The sequence below is a fragment of the Cyprinus carpio genome, chromosome A7, assembly GCF_018340385.1.
Source record: "Cyprinus carpio isolate SPL01 chromosome A7, ASM1834038v1, whole genome shotgun sequence".
NCBI classification, from domain to species: Eukaryota; Metazoa; Chordata; class Actinopteri; order Cypriniformes; family Cyprinidae; genus Cyprinus; species Cyprinus carpio.
This window is the reverse complement of record NC_056578.1, coordinates 24,990,006-25,005,270: the sequence shown is the minus strand read 5'-3', so window position 1 is coordinate 25,005,270 and position 15,265 is coordinate 24,990,006. Positions and strand designations below refer to the sequence as shown.

The following is a 15,265-nucleotide window of genomic DNA, read 5'->3' as shown; positions in this document are numbered from 1 at the left end:
AACTGCTCTAATCACCTCTCTGCTTCGATGTGCAGGTGCAAAAACAGGTGATGCCTTTATCTTAAAAACAATTGCCTCTTGTATCAGAATAGCTGGAGTTTCTACATCCACGTTATGATTTCTTCCATTCGTTGTAGTACAAGTGGCCTAACTCCTCCTAATACTGTATCTGCTGGGATGGGGGTTTGAGTCTCCAATCCAGCTGCTTCACCACAATAATTTCATGTCTTTCTCAACTCTATCAGGTATAGAAACCTCAAGGTTGCTTAATTTATTTTTGAAGGGATAGTTTGCAATTCTGTCATCATTTACTTACTCTTATGTCGTTCCAATCCTCTTTGACTTTCGTTCTTCTGTTTTTACATACGTAAAATTAAAAACATAGAGGTTTGGAAGAACATGAAGGTAAGTTAATTTTCTATCCCTAAACTATTCCTTTAATTTGCCTTCTAAACTGAATCTGAATTGCCCTTTAATTGGGGGAGTGTATGCGTTTGACTATGGGTTTGTGTCACATAGCTACTGTGTAATATCATTCAAAACAGCGTTGACTGTTGCTTCAGTGGATGGCAAACTATATGAACAGGCTGCCTTAGTGCGACCCACCAATGTAAGGTGAGAAATGATCAGAAGAACAGCAACCACTAGCCATTATTCCCTGAAAAACACATGTTTTTAGCCACAGGTAGCCCCTGCACAGCTCAATGAGCAGTATTACTTTTCAAAACCACCTGCTGGGGAGAAGTATACCTTTACAATTCTTAGAGGGGGCCAGAGAAGGAGAAAAGGATGGTGTGATCAACCATTGGTCTCCGGAAGCATTAAAGCTGTGTGAGAAGAGAGGAGCGAAATCAGAGAGATCCATTAAGCTGAGCTAATGCATGTATAATTGAATGCCATCAATTGAACACTTCATGATGTCAGGATTACCTCTTTATAGAAGTGCTTGAGTTTTATGAGGGACGAGACAGAAGACTCCCATAAGGAGTACGGGGGAAGACCTGGACACATGCATTGGGACGTGATTGCATTTGCTATTATGCTTCGCAGTTTGAGGTAAATGGGTGTGTGTTTACTGCGGAAAGATGGCTCATTGTTTATAGCAAGTGCATCTCACACCTGCAAGTAAATGAGACCTGAATTTTTTTCTCACATCGGCAGTGGCCTCATTATTTACCATATATCTCAATGCTGAATTATTTGTACATTGAATTATTTGGACTGGCTGAGCTAGGGCTCAAGCTCAAAACTATAGCTGCTGCAGCAGCACAGGGCTCTGTTGCTAGGCAATGGCCGTCCATCTCATGAGCATGTGTTTTGAAATACTTCTTTCGTTGTCAGTCAAGATTAGTTGCAGTTCCACCAAGAGTAGAAAGACGTCTTCATTTCATGAAGATGGAAGATAAAAGTGAATAAGTGTCAATATTTCACACTCCTTTCAGAGCATCAGATCCATCGTGGTGGACTGTATTCCCATTTACTTTCAAGATGAAATGACATCTGGAAATGCAGCAGGCGATTAAAATTTAAAGGCCTGTCAAATGTTTAAGCAAAGATTTACTTCCTTCACTTCAGATAGGAGGGATTAATTTGAAAGGTCTCAAAAAAATCTACATTAGCCGATTGGGAAAGACGTGCTCAATCAAAGTCTTTACGGTTATGTAGCTTTCTGCATTAAACAACATACTTATCTAAACTGATCCACTTCCCATTCTCTGGTAATGATGTTCTCGTTCGTTAATGCAGTCTACATGAAGCACTTGGAGTCCATGGAGAGCTTGTAGTAAGCATGGTTGTTGTCGGAGCTGATTAGCCTAGCAATGCACTGAAGCATTAGCATGTCAGTTCTGCTGTTGTTCTTTCTTTCACTCAAACTATTGAATGCCATTAACCCTTCTTTCCTTACAATGTAGCTCTTTCGATGAAAACTGCAGGATTGTGCAGTTGCAATCCCTCTATCTATCTGTCTGTCTGTCTGTCTGTCCGTCCTTCCGTCCGTCCGTCCGTCCGTCTATCTTTCATTCTATCGTTCTGTCTGTCGTTCTATCTGTCATTCTATATCTATCTATCGTTCTATCTGTCATTCTATATCTATCTATTGTTCTATCTGTCTATCTATCGTTTTATCTATCGTTCTATTTATCGTTTTATCTATCTATCATTTTATCTATCGTTCTATCTATCATATGTGACCCTGGACCACAAAACCAGTCATAAGGGTCAATTTTTCGAAATCTCTGAAAGCTGGATAAATAAGCTTCCCATTGATGTATAGTTTGTTAGTATATGACAATATTTGGCAGAGATACAGCTATTTGAAAATCTGGAATCTGAGGGTGCAAAAAAATCTAAATATTAAGAAAATCACCTTAAAGGGGTCATATGATGCGATAACTTTTCCTTTCTCTTTGGAGTGTTATAAGCTCTTGGTGCATAAAGAAGATCTGTAAAGTTGCAAAGACTAAAGTCTCAAACCCAAAGAGATATTCTTTATAAAAGTTAAGAGTCAACCACGCTTACCTAAAATGGCTCGTTCTAACGCACCCCCACGTCTACGTCACGATGTGGGAAGATGTGCATAACACCACCCAAACGTTCAAGCAAATAAAGAAGGCATAACTTTTATTCTGGCTGTTGCCGCTGGCGCCATGTTGTGGAGACGCTTTGTGTTTCCTTGTGAAAGGGAAACTACTTTGTTTGGCCTTCCAAAAGAGGACACAACTAGAAATCAAATATTCAGATGTGTGCAGTGCATTTTATGGAGGACTGTTTCCTGATCCTGGGAGAGTAGACTACAATGCTGGCTGTTCTGACCCACAGTCTGTAAGTACGTTTACATAGGCTATGTAAAGGATTTGCCACTGATGATTCAAACGTGAGTTTTGTCATAGACTGTATTGCGCAGTGTAAAGTAGCGCTTGTTGTTTGTCATTTCTCTGATCACAAATGCAGACATGGTTTTATGTCTACGCGGTGCGATGCAGCGCAATGCCTAAAAAGTATTTGTCAGCGGTTCTTAATTCCAGTCCTCCTGCCCCCCGCTTTGTACATTTTGTATATTTCTTTTCACTTCAGACGTTTGTTTTATTCGAACGTAAGTGCCCTGCGTAGTGAACATCACAGGATATTCCGCCATGATTCCAGTTCAAAGCAAACGTTTATGTTCCATTCAAAGTGCATTGAAGTGTGCGAGACGTGAATTAAAATTGTATTTATTTAAAGAGGTATATGATGTCACACTTGTCCGTGTGTGAAGACTTTGCGCAGCGCAAATCCGTGAATGAATGTTCTGAAGTGAGGTAAACTTCAACAGATTTCCCCTGCTCACTGTGTAGGGACCATGCCAATCAGAACAGAGTTCATACACAGAGCTCACTTCTAACGAGCTGATTATCTGAATCAGGTGTGTTAACAGAGAGACAAGTCAAGTCAAGTCAAGTCAAGTCTGCTTTACAGGTGCTGGTCATATAATTAGAAAAAAAAGTTTATTTATTTTTACTAATTCGATTCAAAAAGTGAAACTTGTATATTATATTCATTCATTACACACAGACTGATATTTCAAATGTTTATTTTTTTTAATTATGATGATTAGAACTGACAACTAAGGAAAATCCCAATTTCAGTATCTCAGAAAATTAGAATATTACCAAGACCAATACAAAGAAAGGATTTCTTAGATATCTTGGCCAACTGAAAAGTATGAACATGAAAAGTATGAGCATGTACAGCACTCAATACTTAGTTGGGGCTCCTTTTGCCTGAATTACTGCAGAAATGCAGCGTGGCATGGAGTCGATCAGTCTGTGGCACTGCTCAGGTGTTTTGAGAGCCCAGGTTGCTCTGATAGTGGCCTTCAGCTCTTCTGCATTCTTGGGTCTGGCATATCGCATCTTCCTCTTCACAATACCCCATAGATTTTCTAAGGGGATAACGTCAGGCGAGTTAGCTGGCCAATTAAGTACAGGGATACCATGGTCCTTAAACCAGGCACTGTGTGGAGGTGCCAAGTCCTGTTGGAAAATGAAATCTGCATCTCCATAAAGTTGGTTAGCAGCAGGAAGCATGAAGTGCTCTAAAACTTCCTGGTTTACAGCTGCGTTGACCTTGGACCTCAGACAACACAGTGGACCAACACCAGCAGATGACATGGCACCCCAAACCATCACTGACTGTGGAAACCTTACACTGGACCTCAAGCAACGTGGATTGTGTGCCTCTCCTCTCTTCCTCCAGACTCTGGGACCCTGATTTCCAAAGGAAATGCAAAATTTACTTTGATCAGAGAACATAACTTTGGACCAGTCCTTTTTGTCTTTAGCCCAGGCAAGACACTTCTGACGCTGTCTGTTGTTCAAGAGTTGCTTGACACAAGCAAGACATGAAACCCATGTCTTGCATACGTCTGTGCGTAGTGGTTCTTGAAGCACTGACTCCAGCTGCAGTCCACTCTTTGTGAATCTCCCCCACATTTTTGAATGGGTTTTGTTTCACAATCCTCTCCAGGGTACGGTTATCCCTATTGCTTGTACACTTTTTTTTCTACCACGTCTTTTCCTTCCCTTCGCCTCTCTATTAATGTTCTTGGACACAGAGCTCTGTGAACAGCCAGCCTCTTTTGCAATGACATTTTGTGTCTTGCCCTCCTTGTGCAAGGTGTCAATGGTTGTCTTTTGGACAACTGTCAAGTCAGCAGTCTTCACCATGATTGTGTAGCCTACAGAACTAGACTGAGAGACAATGTAAAGGCCTTTGCAGGTGTTTTGAGTTAATTAGCTGATTAGAGTGTGGCACCAGGTGTCTTCAATATTGAACCTTTTCACAATATTCTAATTTTCTGAGATACTGAATTTGGGATTTTCCTTAGTTGTCAGTTATAATCATCAAAATTAAAAGAAATAAACATTTGAAATATATCAGTCTGTGTGTAATGAATGAATATAATATACAAGTTTCACTTTTTGAATGGAATTAGTGAAATAAATCAAATTTTTGATGATATTCTAATTATATGACCAGCACCTGTATTGTCAATTCTTCCACATGTACAGTACATACATACAGAGAATTGAAATTGCGTTAAACCAACACAAATCACACATACAGATAACACTAACAGTAGAGCCTAAAAATACAGATAGATACAGATAAAATCTAAAATACACTATACAAATAAGGGCATGTAAAAAAAAAATAATAAAAATGAAGTTAAATAAAGCAGCGCAAGGCACATGGCAGATAGAGTGCAAACCAGTGAGGTGAATAAACAGTGCAGATAAAAAGATTGTAGTGCAAAAAAACAAAAAACTTATTCAGTCTGATTAAAGTGACAAAGGGCTCAGAGAGCAGTTCTTTTATTTAACTGACTGAAGAGGTAGTAGAATGCAGTCAGTTCTATGCTGACTGAGGTAGTGAGCAGACCAATGCTGCACAAAGTAACTGGTGCATGTTATCGTATGTTAGTGGGAGGGGGGAGTGGAAGGACCTGGGGATGTGGGACCTGGGGGGGGTCATAGTTCAGTGGTGCCTGGGGCAGAAGAGGGAAGTGGGTGCAAGTTCGGGAGCGAGTTCAGCTTCCTGACAGCCTGATGAATGAATCTGTCCTTCAGTCTGCTGGTCCTGGCCTGGAGACTCTGAAGTCTCCTCCCTGATGGCAGCTGTGTGACGGGTGTGTGGGATCACCTGCAATGCAGAGGGCTTTGCGAGTGAGACGGGTTCCGTAAATGTCCTGGAGGGAGGGGAGAGAGACACCAATGATCTTCTCAGCTGCTCTCACTATGCGTTGAAGAGACTTCTGGGAGGAACGCGTTGCAGGTGCCATACCACTCAGTGATGCAGCTAGTCAGGATGCTCAGATGGTGCCTCTGTAGAAGGGGGCCAGGGCTCTAGCACTTCTCAGTTTGCGGAGGAAGTAGAGACGCTGTTGTGCTTTCTTGGCCAGTGCTGCGGTGTTGTCGGTCCAGGAGAGGTCCTCTGTGATGTGCACACCCAGGAACTTGGTGCTGCTCACTCTCTCCACAGTCGCACCATTGATGGTCAGAGGAGCATGCTGAGTGTGCACTCTCCTGAAGTCAACAACAATCTCCTTCGTCTTCTCCACGTTCAGAGAGAGACTGTTGTCACTGCACCACCCGGCCAGGCGGCTCACCTCGCTCCTGTAGTTTGCATCATCTCTGTCGCTAATGAGACCCACCACAGTCGTGTCATCCACAAACTTAGATAAACAAAATGTGCAGAGCTCGGGGGCTCAAGTATTGGAATTGAGAACTGCTGGTAATCCGTAATTATGTCCCCACTGGATGCAACATATGCCTCATTTATAATGGGTTTTAATCTTTTTGTCTTGGCGTAATTATTATCTATCAGCCAATCACAATGCACTGGATAACTGGCCAATCAGAGCACACCTCGCTTTTCAGACCGATGTGCTTTGTAAAAAACTACGCATTTCAGAAAGGCGGGGCATAGAGGAGAAACAATAATGTACAGTATGTTGAAAATAATGTGTTTTTTGAAACTTAAACCACATAAACCCATTTCATTACACCAAATACATAATTTTTTTTAGCAACATCATATGCCCCTTTTTAAAGTTGTCCAAATAAAGTTCATCAATGCATATTTCTAATCAAAAATTAAGTTTTGATATATTTACGGTAGGAAATTCACAAAATATCTTCATGGAACATGATATTTACTTAATATCCTAATGATTTTTGGCATAAAAGAAAAATCATTAATTTTGACCCATACAATGTATTTTTAGCTGTTGCTACAAATATACCCCAGTGACAGTCTATAGTTCTATCAATCTGTTGTTCTGTCCATCTATTAGCTATCCATCTGCTCTATCTATTGTTCTGTCGATCATTTTGTGTCCTTTCAAGGCATTGACTAATTTCCTTAAATTGTTGTTGTAATTGTTATTCTGCATCCTGTTTGCTACCTCAGTATAAATTAAATTCTGAATAACACACAACCCTGTTTCAGGATTATTTTCTTAGCCTCCTATGTACAGTACTTTCTTCCTTTTTCTTCCTTATTCAGAATCATACTGTTTCCAGTGAGAGAGCAGAGGTAGCGAATGATTGAAATGCCATCCACCCTTCAGACTGCTTTGTTTTTGCCCTTGAGAGCAAATTGAAAAAGAAGTAGACCAAGACATACGGCAACAGAGAGAGAGAAAGAAGCCTCGGGAAGAGTGGGTGGACCAGTATTGAAGAGATGCCTGGGGGGACGAGATCTCTCTGCTTCTGTCATCTTACCCCTCAGAGAATCCCCAGACCTGCTGCCTGCCTGCTGTCCCTCTCAACACGCCTGTCTTTCTCCTTCTCATACCCTGGTTGTGCTATGGATAACTGACGTCCTCAAAAACTCACATTTTGATGCCTGCACAGTGGTCAGGAAACGGCACAGTCAAATCCCTCTTTTGCCGTAGAAAGAGAGAAAAACAAAGGGAGGTTGACAGAGTTGGAGGGAGAGGTCAGCCTGTGGGCTTGCCTCTGGCATGCTCTTCCCTGCTGGGTTTGCCATGGTGTTGAGTCCAAAGCTCCCAATTAAGTGAGGAGCGTGTGTGTGCTCATGGGTGTGCAGTTGGCACAGCGAGCCACTGGTCACGACTGTGCTCCAGTGAGAGAGCGATAGGACAGGAAGGGGGCCCTGCCTGCCCAGTAACCAGACGTACACACTCATGATGACAAATACTGTATGTACTCTCACACACACACCTAAAATACCACTCTGGTTCACACACACAACTGTCTGTGTGCTTTGAGTACAGTTGCTGTCCAAAAGCACTGATGTGTTTCAGCTACTAGTTTTTAAATTGGCAGTCATGACAGTTTCACAGCCAAATACATGGACAAAAATGTTCCTTCTGTGTGCGGCAGCCGGTTAAACCTGTGAAGGTAAAGCTGCTGTTCTCAGTGCTGCAGTAAGTGTGGTGTCAGTTAATCCTTTACACATATATACATTGTAGAGAGTGAGAAAGAGAGATACTATCATTCAGAAGTTTACTTTTTTGTCTTTTTTCTTTTTATTAAAGCAATTTATATGTTTGTCCTGCAATGACACATTGCATTGTTGAAAAGTAACATTAACGACACTTCTAATGTAATAAGAGATTATTATTTCATCATAGAACCCTGAAAAAAAAAATGTCTTACGGTTTCCACAAAAATATTGAGCAGCACAACCATTTTCAACACTGATAATAAGAGATGTTTCTTAAAACGAACCAAATCAGCATATTAGAATGATTTCACATGACACTAAAGAATGGAATAATGACTGCTGAAAATGCAGCTTTGCATCACAGAAATAGCATTTTAAAATATAAAAAAATCGCATAATTAATTAAATCTGCCTTGGTGAGCATAAGGCTGCATTTACACTGCAGGTCTTGATACCCAAATCCGATTTTCTGACTGTATCCTTTTTTTTTGACGACTTGCTTACATCATCTTTTAAAAGTGACCCGTGTCCGATTTTACATTATACTCTGATTTTTACACTATACTCTGCTGAAACTACCAAATGTAGACGTTCTGACCCGGAAAAGGAAGTAAAACAGCATGAAATACAATGGATGCAGATGCAAATAAAATTATACAGTGTTTTGCTTTCCACAATATTTTGAAAAGTCAACAAAAAAAAAATCAACAAAACATTGGTCTCATACGGCGGAGAAAAAAGCGCTTAAACCGTGCCTCCCCATATCTCGTGAAATGTCTTCAAACACGGATTTATTTCTGTAACAACCCTGCATTTTTGCCTGCACTGTCTCTTCGCCCCAAAGACTTAAAGGACATGAAAACTCCGCATTGCTCCACTGTGCGTATCCTTCGTCCTCCATCGCGCCTATAATAAGTCATGTGATCTCAGTTGGTGGTGTCCACCTGAGTTGACGTCACTTTTTCAATGACGTACGACTCGCATTTACTGGGGAATATCTGATTTGTCTGCTTACATGACACACGCAAATGCACGTATCTGATTCATATCCGATTTATTACCACATATGAATGAGGCCTGAATCCGATCTGAGAAAATCGGAATCCATGCGTTTTTTTCCTGCTTACACGTTAACCGGTCATATCCGATCTGTGCCACATGAGAGGAAAAAATCAGAATTGGCTCACTTGAACCATGCAGTGTAAATGGGGCCTAAGAGACTTCTTTGAAAAACATTTTTTTAAAAACCTACCAACCCCAAACTTTTGAATAGTAGTGTACTGATATAAATTTTACTGTAAGCACAATCAATAATTATCTGTGGTGATCAGCAGTATGCTGCAGTTGGTAGAGCTCAACTTCTTTTGAAGCTGGAATATTTGTTTATGTAGATCAATATTTATGTAGCTGAACCAAAAATGTTTTTCAACAACGTTACTCATCGTATATTTTGACTTGCATTGTGTACCCACTCCACTTCATCATGGATGTATTTGACATCTAACAAAATAAAATGATCCTGATCACTGAAAATAAAAGCGGAGTTGAGTATGAAATCTAATCTTAACTAGACTGACATTTTTTTAAGAAAAAACTTTATGTTGGCTTGGCTAATTGACAAGGTCTTTTCTTAAAATGTTAAATATATGGTTGCTTGATGTTCTGGCCTACCGTTACACCTACAGACATTACTACTGCTGTTAAATACTTGATGCACTTAACCTGTCATACAGGTGCTGGTCATATAATTAGAATATCATCAAAAAGTTGATTTATTTCATTAATTTCATTCAAAAAGTGAAACTTGTATATTATATTCATTCATTACACACAGACTGATATATTTCAAATGTTTATTTCTTTTCATTTTTATGATTATAAAATCTACTAAGGAAAATCCCAAATTCAGTATCTCAGAAAATACTAAGAAATGATTTTTAGAAATCTTGGCCAACTAAAAAGTATAAAAATGAAAAGTATGAGCATGTACAGCACTCAATACTTAGTTGGGGCTCCTTTTGCCTGAATTACTGCAGCAGTGCGGCGTGGCATGGAGTCGATCAGTCTGTGGCACTGCTCAGGTGTAATGAGAGCCCAGGTTGCTCTGATAGTGCCCTTCAGCTCTTCTGCATTGTTGGGTCTGGCATATCACATCTTCCTCTTCCCAATACCCCATAGATTTTCTATGGGGTTAAGGTCAGGCGAGTTTGCTGGCCAATTAAGAACAGGGATACCATGGTCCTTAAACCAGGTACTGGAAGCTTTGGCACTGTGTGCTGGGGCCAAGCCCTGTTGGAAAATGAAATCTGCATCTCCATAAAGTTGGTCAGCAGCAGGAAGCATGAAGTGCTCTAAAACTTCCTGGTATACAGCTGTGTTGACCTTGGACCTCAGAAAACACAGTGGAACAACACCAGCAGAAGACATGGCACCGAAAACCATCACTGACTGTGGAAACTTTACACTGGACCTCAAGAAATGTGGATTGTGTGCCTCTTCTCTCTTCCTCCAGACTCTGGGACCCTGATATCCAAAGGAAATGCAAAATTTACTTTCATCAGAGCACATAACTTTGGACTACTCAGTAGCAGTCCAGTCCTTTTTGTCTTTAGACGCTTCTGACGCTGTCTGTTGTTCAAGAGTGGCTTGACACAAGGAATGCGACAGCTGAAACCCATGTCTTGCATATATCTTTGTGTAGTGGTTCTTGAAGCACTGACTCCAGCTGCAGTCCACTCTTTGTGAATCACCCCCACATTTTTGAATGGGTTTTGTTTCACAATACTCTCCAGGGTGCAGTTATCCGTATTGCTTGTACACTTTTTTCTATCAAATCTTTTCCTTCCCTTCGCCTCTCTGTTAATGTGCTTGGACACAGAGCTCTGTGAACAGCCAGACTCTTTTACAATGACCTTTTGTGTCCTGCCCTCCTTGTGCAAGGTGTCAATGGTCGTCTTTTGGACAACTGTCAATTCAGCAGTCTTCCCCATGATTGTGTAGCCTACAGAACTAGACTGAGAGACCATTTAAAGGCCTTTGCAGGTGTTTTGAGTTAATTAACTGATTATAGTGACACCAGGTGTCTTCAATATTGAACCTTTTCACAATGTTCTAATTTTCTGAGATACTGAATTTGGGATTTTCCTTAGTTGTCAGTTATAAACATCAAAATTAAAAGAAATAAACATTTGAAATATATCAGTCTGTGTGTAATGAATAAATATGATATACACGTTTCACTTTTTGAATGGAATTAGTGAAATAAATTAACTTTTTGATGATATTCTAATTATATGACCAGCACCTGTATATATACATATTCTAAGTAGCCTACATAAACTCTTTATGTAGGCTTTATATAGTAGACCTACTCTAGCAAATTACAGTGTGTTTAGTGTGTAATAGACCGTGTCTTGGTGCCCTGGATATTGCTATTTTGTTATCCAAGGATCCAAGCACCAAAGGTAAATTTACTTTGTAATGAATTTATGATGCAAATTCTAAACTAACAGCCATTTCAACTGAAAGATGACGATATAATAATGCTGTCCACTAGAGGGAACCAGAATCATACTAGAGGGGCACAGAATATATATTAATCTTTTTCTATTAGTTGCCATCTCTTTGAATGTAAATAAATGCATAGGTTTAGTTCATTTGTATAAGTATGTTGTACTGACAGTATAGATTTATATTAGTGTGCAGTGAAATCTGTGAAATGTAGATCATTAAATTTTATTTACATTTTATAGACTCTTAATTAAATATTTTCAAGTTGCCAGACTTGATTAAATATATTGCTATCATTTTAAAATAAAGAGACAATTATCAAGATATGTAGTTTTCAAGATAACATATAACATTTTTATAAAACACTTATTTAATATAGTGGTATGAATAATAAAACAAAAACTTATACTGCAAGCATTATTATACATAACTGTATAAATAAATTATATTTAAAAAAAAAGGTTTGCGATAAATGCTTCAGATAAAATTTTGAGCTGCAAATATCTTCACATTCATTTGAAATTGACATCTTGTGGCGTGCAGTTTGTCTAAATATAGAATGTTGAATAGAAGTCCACACTTACACCACATATATTGTGATCACATAGCTTATGACAGTTAACACGTTTAGAGGGCTATTTCTGACTTCTCATATAAACGGTAAGGGCCAGTGATTTCTTTTGAAAATCATTTGCCCTTTCTGACAACTGTGTTGATGTAACTTGTTTCATTAAACCCTATCTTTCTGTAAAGATTCAAGATGAACGTATCATGAGATTCATTTCAGTAAGATCGCTAACCGTTCACCCTGGACCCTGATGATTGCTGCTTGTGGCTATATTTTGTTTTTAATTCAAATGCTTCAGATGTATGTTTTGTGCGCGTCCCATCTGCATTTCCTTCTTCTCAAAGCAAGGAGAAACAACAGAAGGAAGACAGAGAAGAAAAACCTTCATGCAGTTTCTATTTTTAGCCTCACACACGCCCAGGTCGAAATTGGCATAGTTCTGAAAAGTGTCACATGGTAAATAAAGGTATAAAACAAGAGTCCTGAATAAAGCAGGGGGCTGGCAGATGGGTTGTTGTGCAATGCAGAAAAGCATCTCATTTCATAATTAACTGCTTCCTCACAGAGCCACCTCCCCCACACTCAGCACTGAATTATGGGGAGGAATAGGTTTTGCTTAATTGTCTTATTCAGTGCATTTTTCCAGTCCCACTGGTTCATCAAGCCCTGTGCTCCTGGACTGTTCTCTACGGTGTGCATGTATGCAAGTAATATTGTCATTGAAGAAGTGTTCAGACTCAGACATGCTCTTTAATTGGTCAAAGTTCAGTGGTTCGCTATCTGCTTGCAGACTTAATTAGCAAGGGTTACATTTAACATGACACAGTGTCTTTGCACAATTTTTTAGCATTGTGTTTCTCACATTAACGGTCATTTTCCTCTTTCTTTTTGTCTCAGCAGCACACAGCAGCAGGCGTTCCTGTTGGAGAATGTGGCGTGTAATAGCGAGAGCTGTCGGCAGGCGGGCCGCATGTTCCTTGTGCACTGGGAACAGTCAGACCTAAGTGCCATCCCCATGGCTATTGTGGCCACATTTTTTGACATCTATGAGGACGTAAGTGTTGGCCTTTTCCCCTTGCTTTTGATGCGTTAATGAAAGCGCTGCTTCCTTTCTCTCTCCACAATCACTCTTTCTTCATCTCGTTGATGTCTCTGTGACCCACATTATACCAAGCTTTAGTCATTATCTGATTTACTTTGACTGTAATGTTGTCCCAGTGGTCTCTCTTCTTTTAAAATTGAGAGTAGAGAACGACACAATCTACATTTCCCACAAACCCCGGTCTCTGATGCTTCACACCCTGCCATCCAATGATATGGCAGTCTCTGTAGTCTGAAGAGCTGTTTGAACGGAGTCTGATGTGAATACCTGTTAGTGTTGCTAAAATAAAATATAAATATTATATGAAATTTGTAAACTAGAAAATTAGAAATGTTGTCTTGGCGACTAGCTAATAAAAAATAAGTTGAAGCTGAATGACTAAAATGACTAAAACTTAAACTGAAATAAAAATAAATTTACGCTAAGTAGAATTATTACAAAAATGAAACTGACAAACACATAACAATGACACATTTTAAATTTTTTAAATGAAAATCTTAAAATGTAAAAATAAAAGCTAATCTAATATTAGCATGAAAATAATAGTAAAATAACATTGATAAGCGCACAACGTCTAGTAATGCTTGTTCGAGGCACATGACCAAAACACTTATTTTATTTAATATTTTATTGGTCTGTGATTTATTGATATGTTTTGACATTCAAACAATTGAAAAAAAATGGAATGTCATGTTCAGAATTTTTAGGTGAAGTGTCAGGGGGTTCAAATGGATGTCTTGTTACATTTAACATTCTTATTTTAGCAAAAACATTTTCCTACAAATTTCAGAATGGCTGTAAATAGGCCTTAAGGATTTACTTTTGGTGACTAAGGCTTTCTTCCTTCTGTTTTATTTTCCATTCTGTTTGTCTTTTGTAATTCACTGCACTGTTTCGGTTGATCAGTATTAAGGGTGTACTTGTGGTTTGAGGCACTTTCTGCTTTTAGAATTTTAAGTGGAGCTTCCCTGTGGGCAGCTCTATTTCTTCTCCATTGAGCTGTGTTTATCTCACTTGTGCTCAAGGTTTGTGTCCTTTGATCAGACGCATTGATTTGGACTGTTCATTCTACACAAGGCTCACACATGAATGTGTCTGGCTCTTGTCTAATGCCTAGTATCTGTATACAGTATGGGTTAATCTCACCGAAATGTTCGGGTTGCATTTTACCCAAAATCAAAAGACACAATTGCATATAGAAAATGTGCCTTGTGACATTGTATTCATGACATTTTCCCACACACAATTCTTATAACCATAAAGCATTCAGATATTTTAATTAATACAATTGGAAAACCAATGTCACCACGATGTGCAAGAACTTAACAATTTAAATATACACTATCTTTCAAAAGTTTAGAGTGGATAAGATTTTATGCTATTGGCAGAAGTCTCTTATGCTCACCAATGTTGCATTTTTTCTGTTCAAAATACAGTAAAAACAGTAATAATGTGAAATATTATTACATTTAAAAACAACTGTTTTCTATTTTATTATATTTTAAAATGTCATTTATTCCTGCGATGCAAAGCTGAATTTTCAGCAACCATTACTCCAGTCTTCAGTGTCACATGAACCTTCAGAAATCATTCTGATATGCTGATTTGTTCTTTTTGTTTGTTCTATTGATGAATAGAAAGTTATATTAAAAAAAAAAGAAAAATGATTTCTTTCTTTAGTGGACATGCTGTAAGTGGAGATTCCTCCATACTGAATCAGTGAGCATTAAAGTGTGTGTGCTCATCCATGTTGAAGCTGCTTTTGCTGAAAGGTTACAGACAGTGCATTGAAAGGACTGATTCTATTACTTATTTTTTTGTTACTATCTTTGACCCTCTTTATGTCTTTCTCACGCTTGTCTGCTGAAACAATCTTGCATGATTGTGAGCAAAGTATGAGTCATGCATGTTTGCATGTATGAGGGTCTGTATTGGTTTGTGTGCTTCTTAGTGCTCACCTAAAGAAGTCAAATGTGTCTCACTTCTGCAAATGTCTCTCCTGTTCCTTTTCCACCAAGATTTACTCTTTCCCTCCCTCGACCCTTCTCTCCATCTGTATCGCAGCCTTCTCCCCGTCGTAATCGCAATATAGCCAATTACCTCAAATTCCCTCATGCTTACATAACTAATGG

General features: G+C 39.0%; 1 protein-coding gene across 3 annotated transcripts in view; it reads left to right on the top strand.

The window, feature by feature from the left end:
- The window catches only part of LOC109083860 (T-cell immunomodulatory protein-like), a 124,555-nt gene that overhangs the window by 73,765 nt on the left and 35,525 nt on the right, over nt 1-15,265 (top strand). For 2 of the 3 annotated variants that reach the window (XM_042760583.1, XM_042760585.1), the window contains one exon: nt 12,929-13,085. In XM_042760583.1, the coding sequence (XP_042616517.1) occupies nt 12,929-13,085 (157 nt within the window). The remainder of the gene's footprint in view (nt 1-12,928; nt 13,086-15,265) is intronic. The other variant, XM_042760584.1, reaches the window with a different exon arrangement.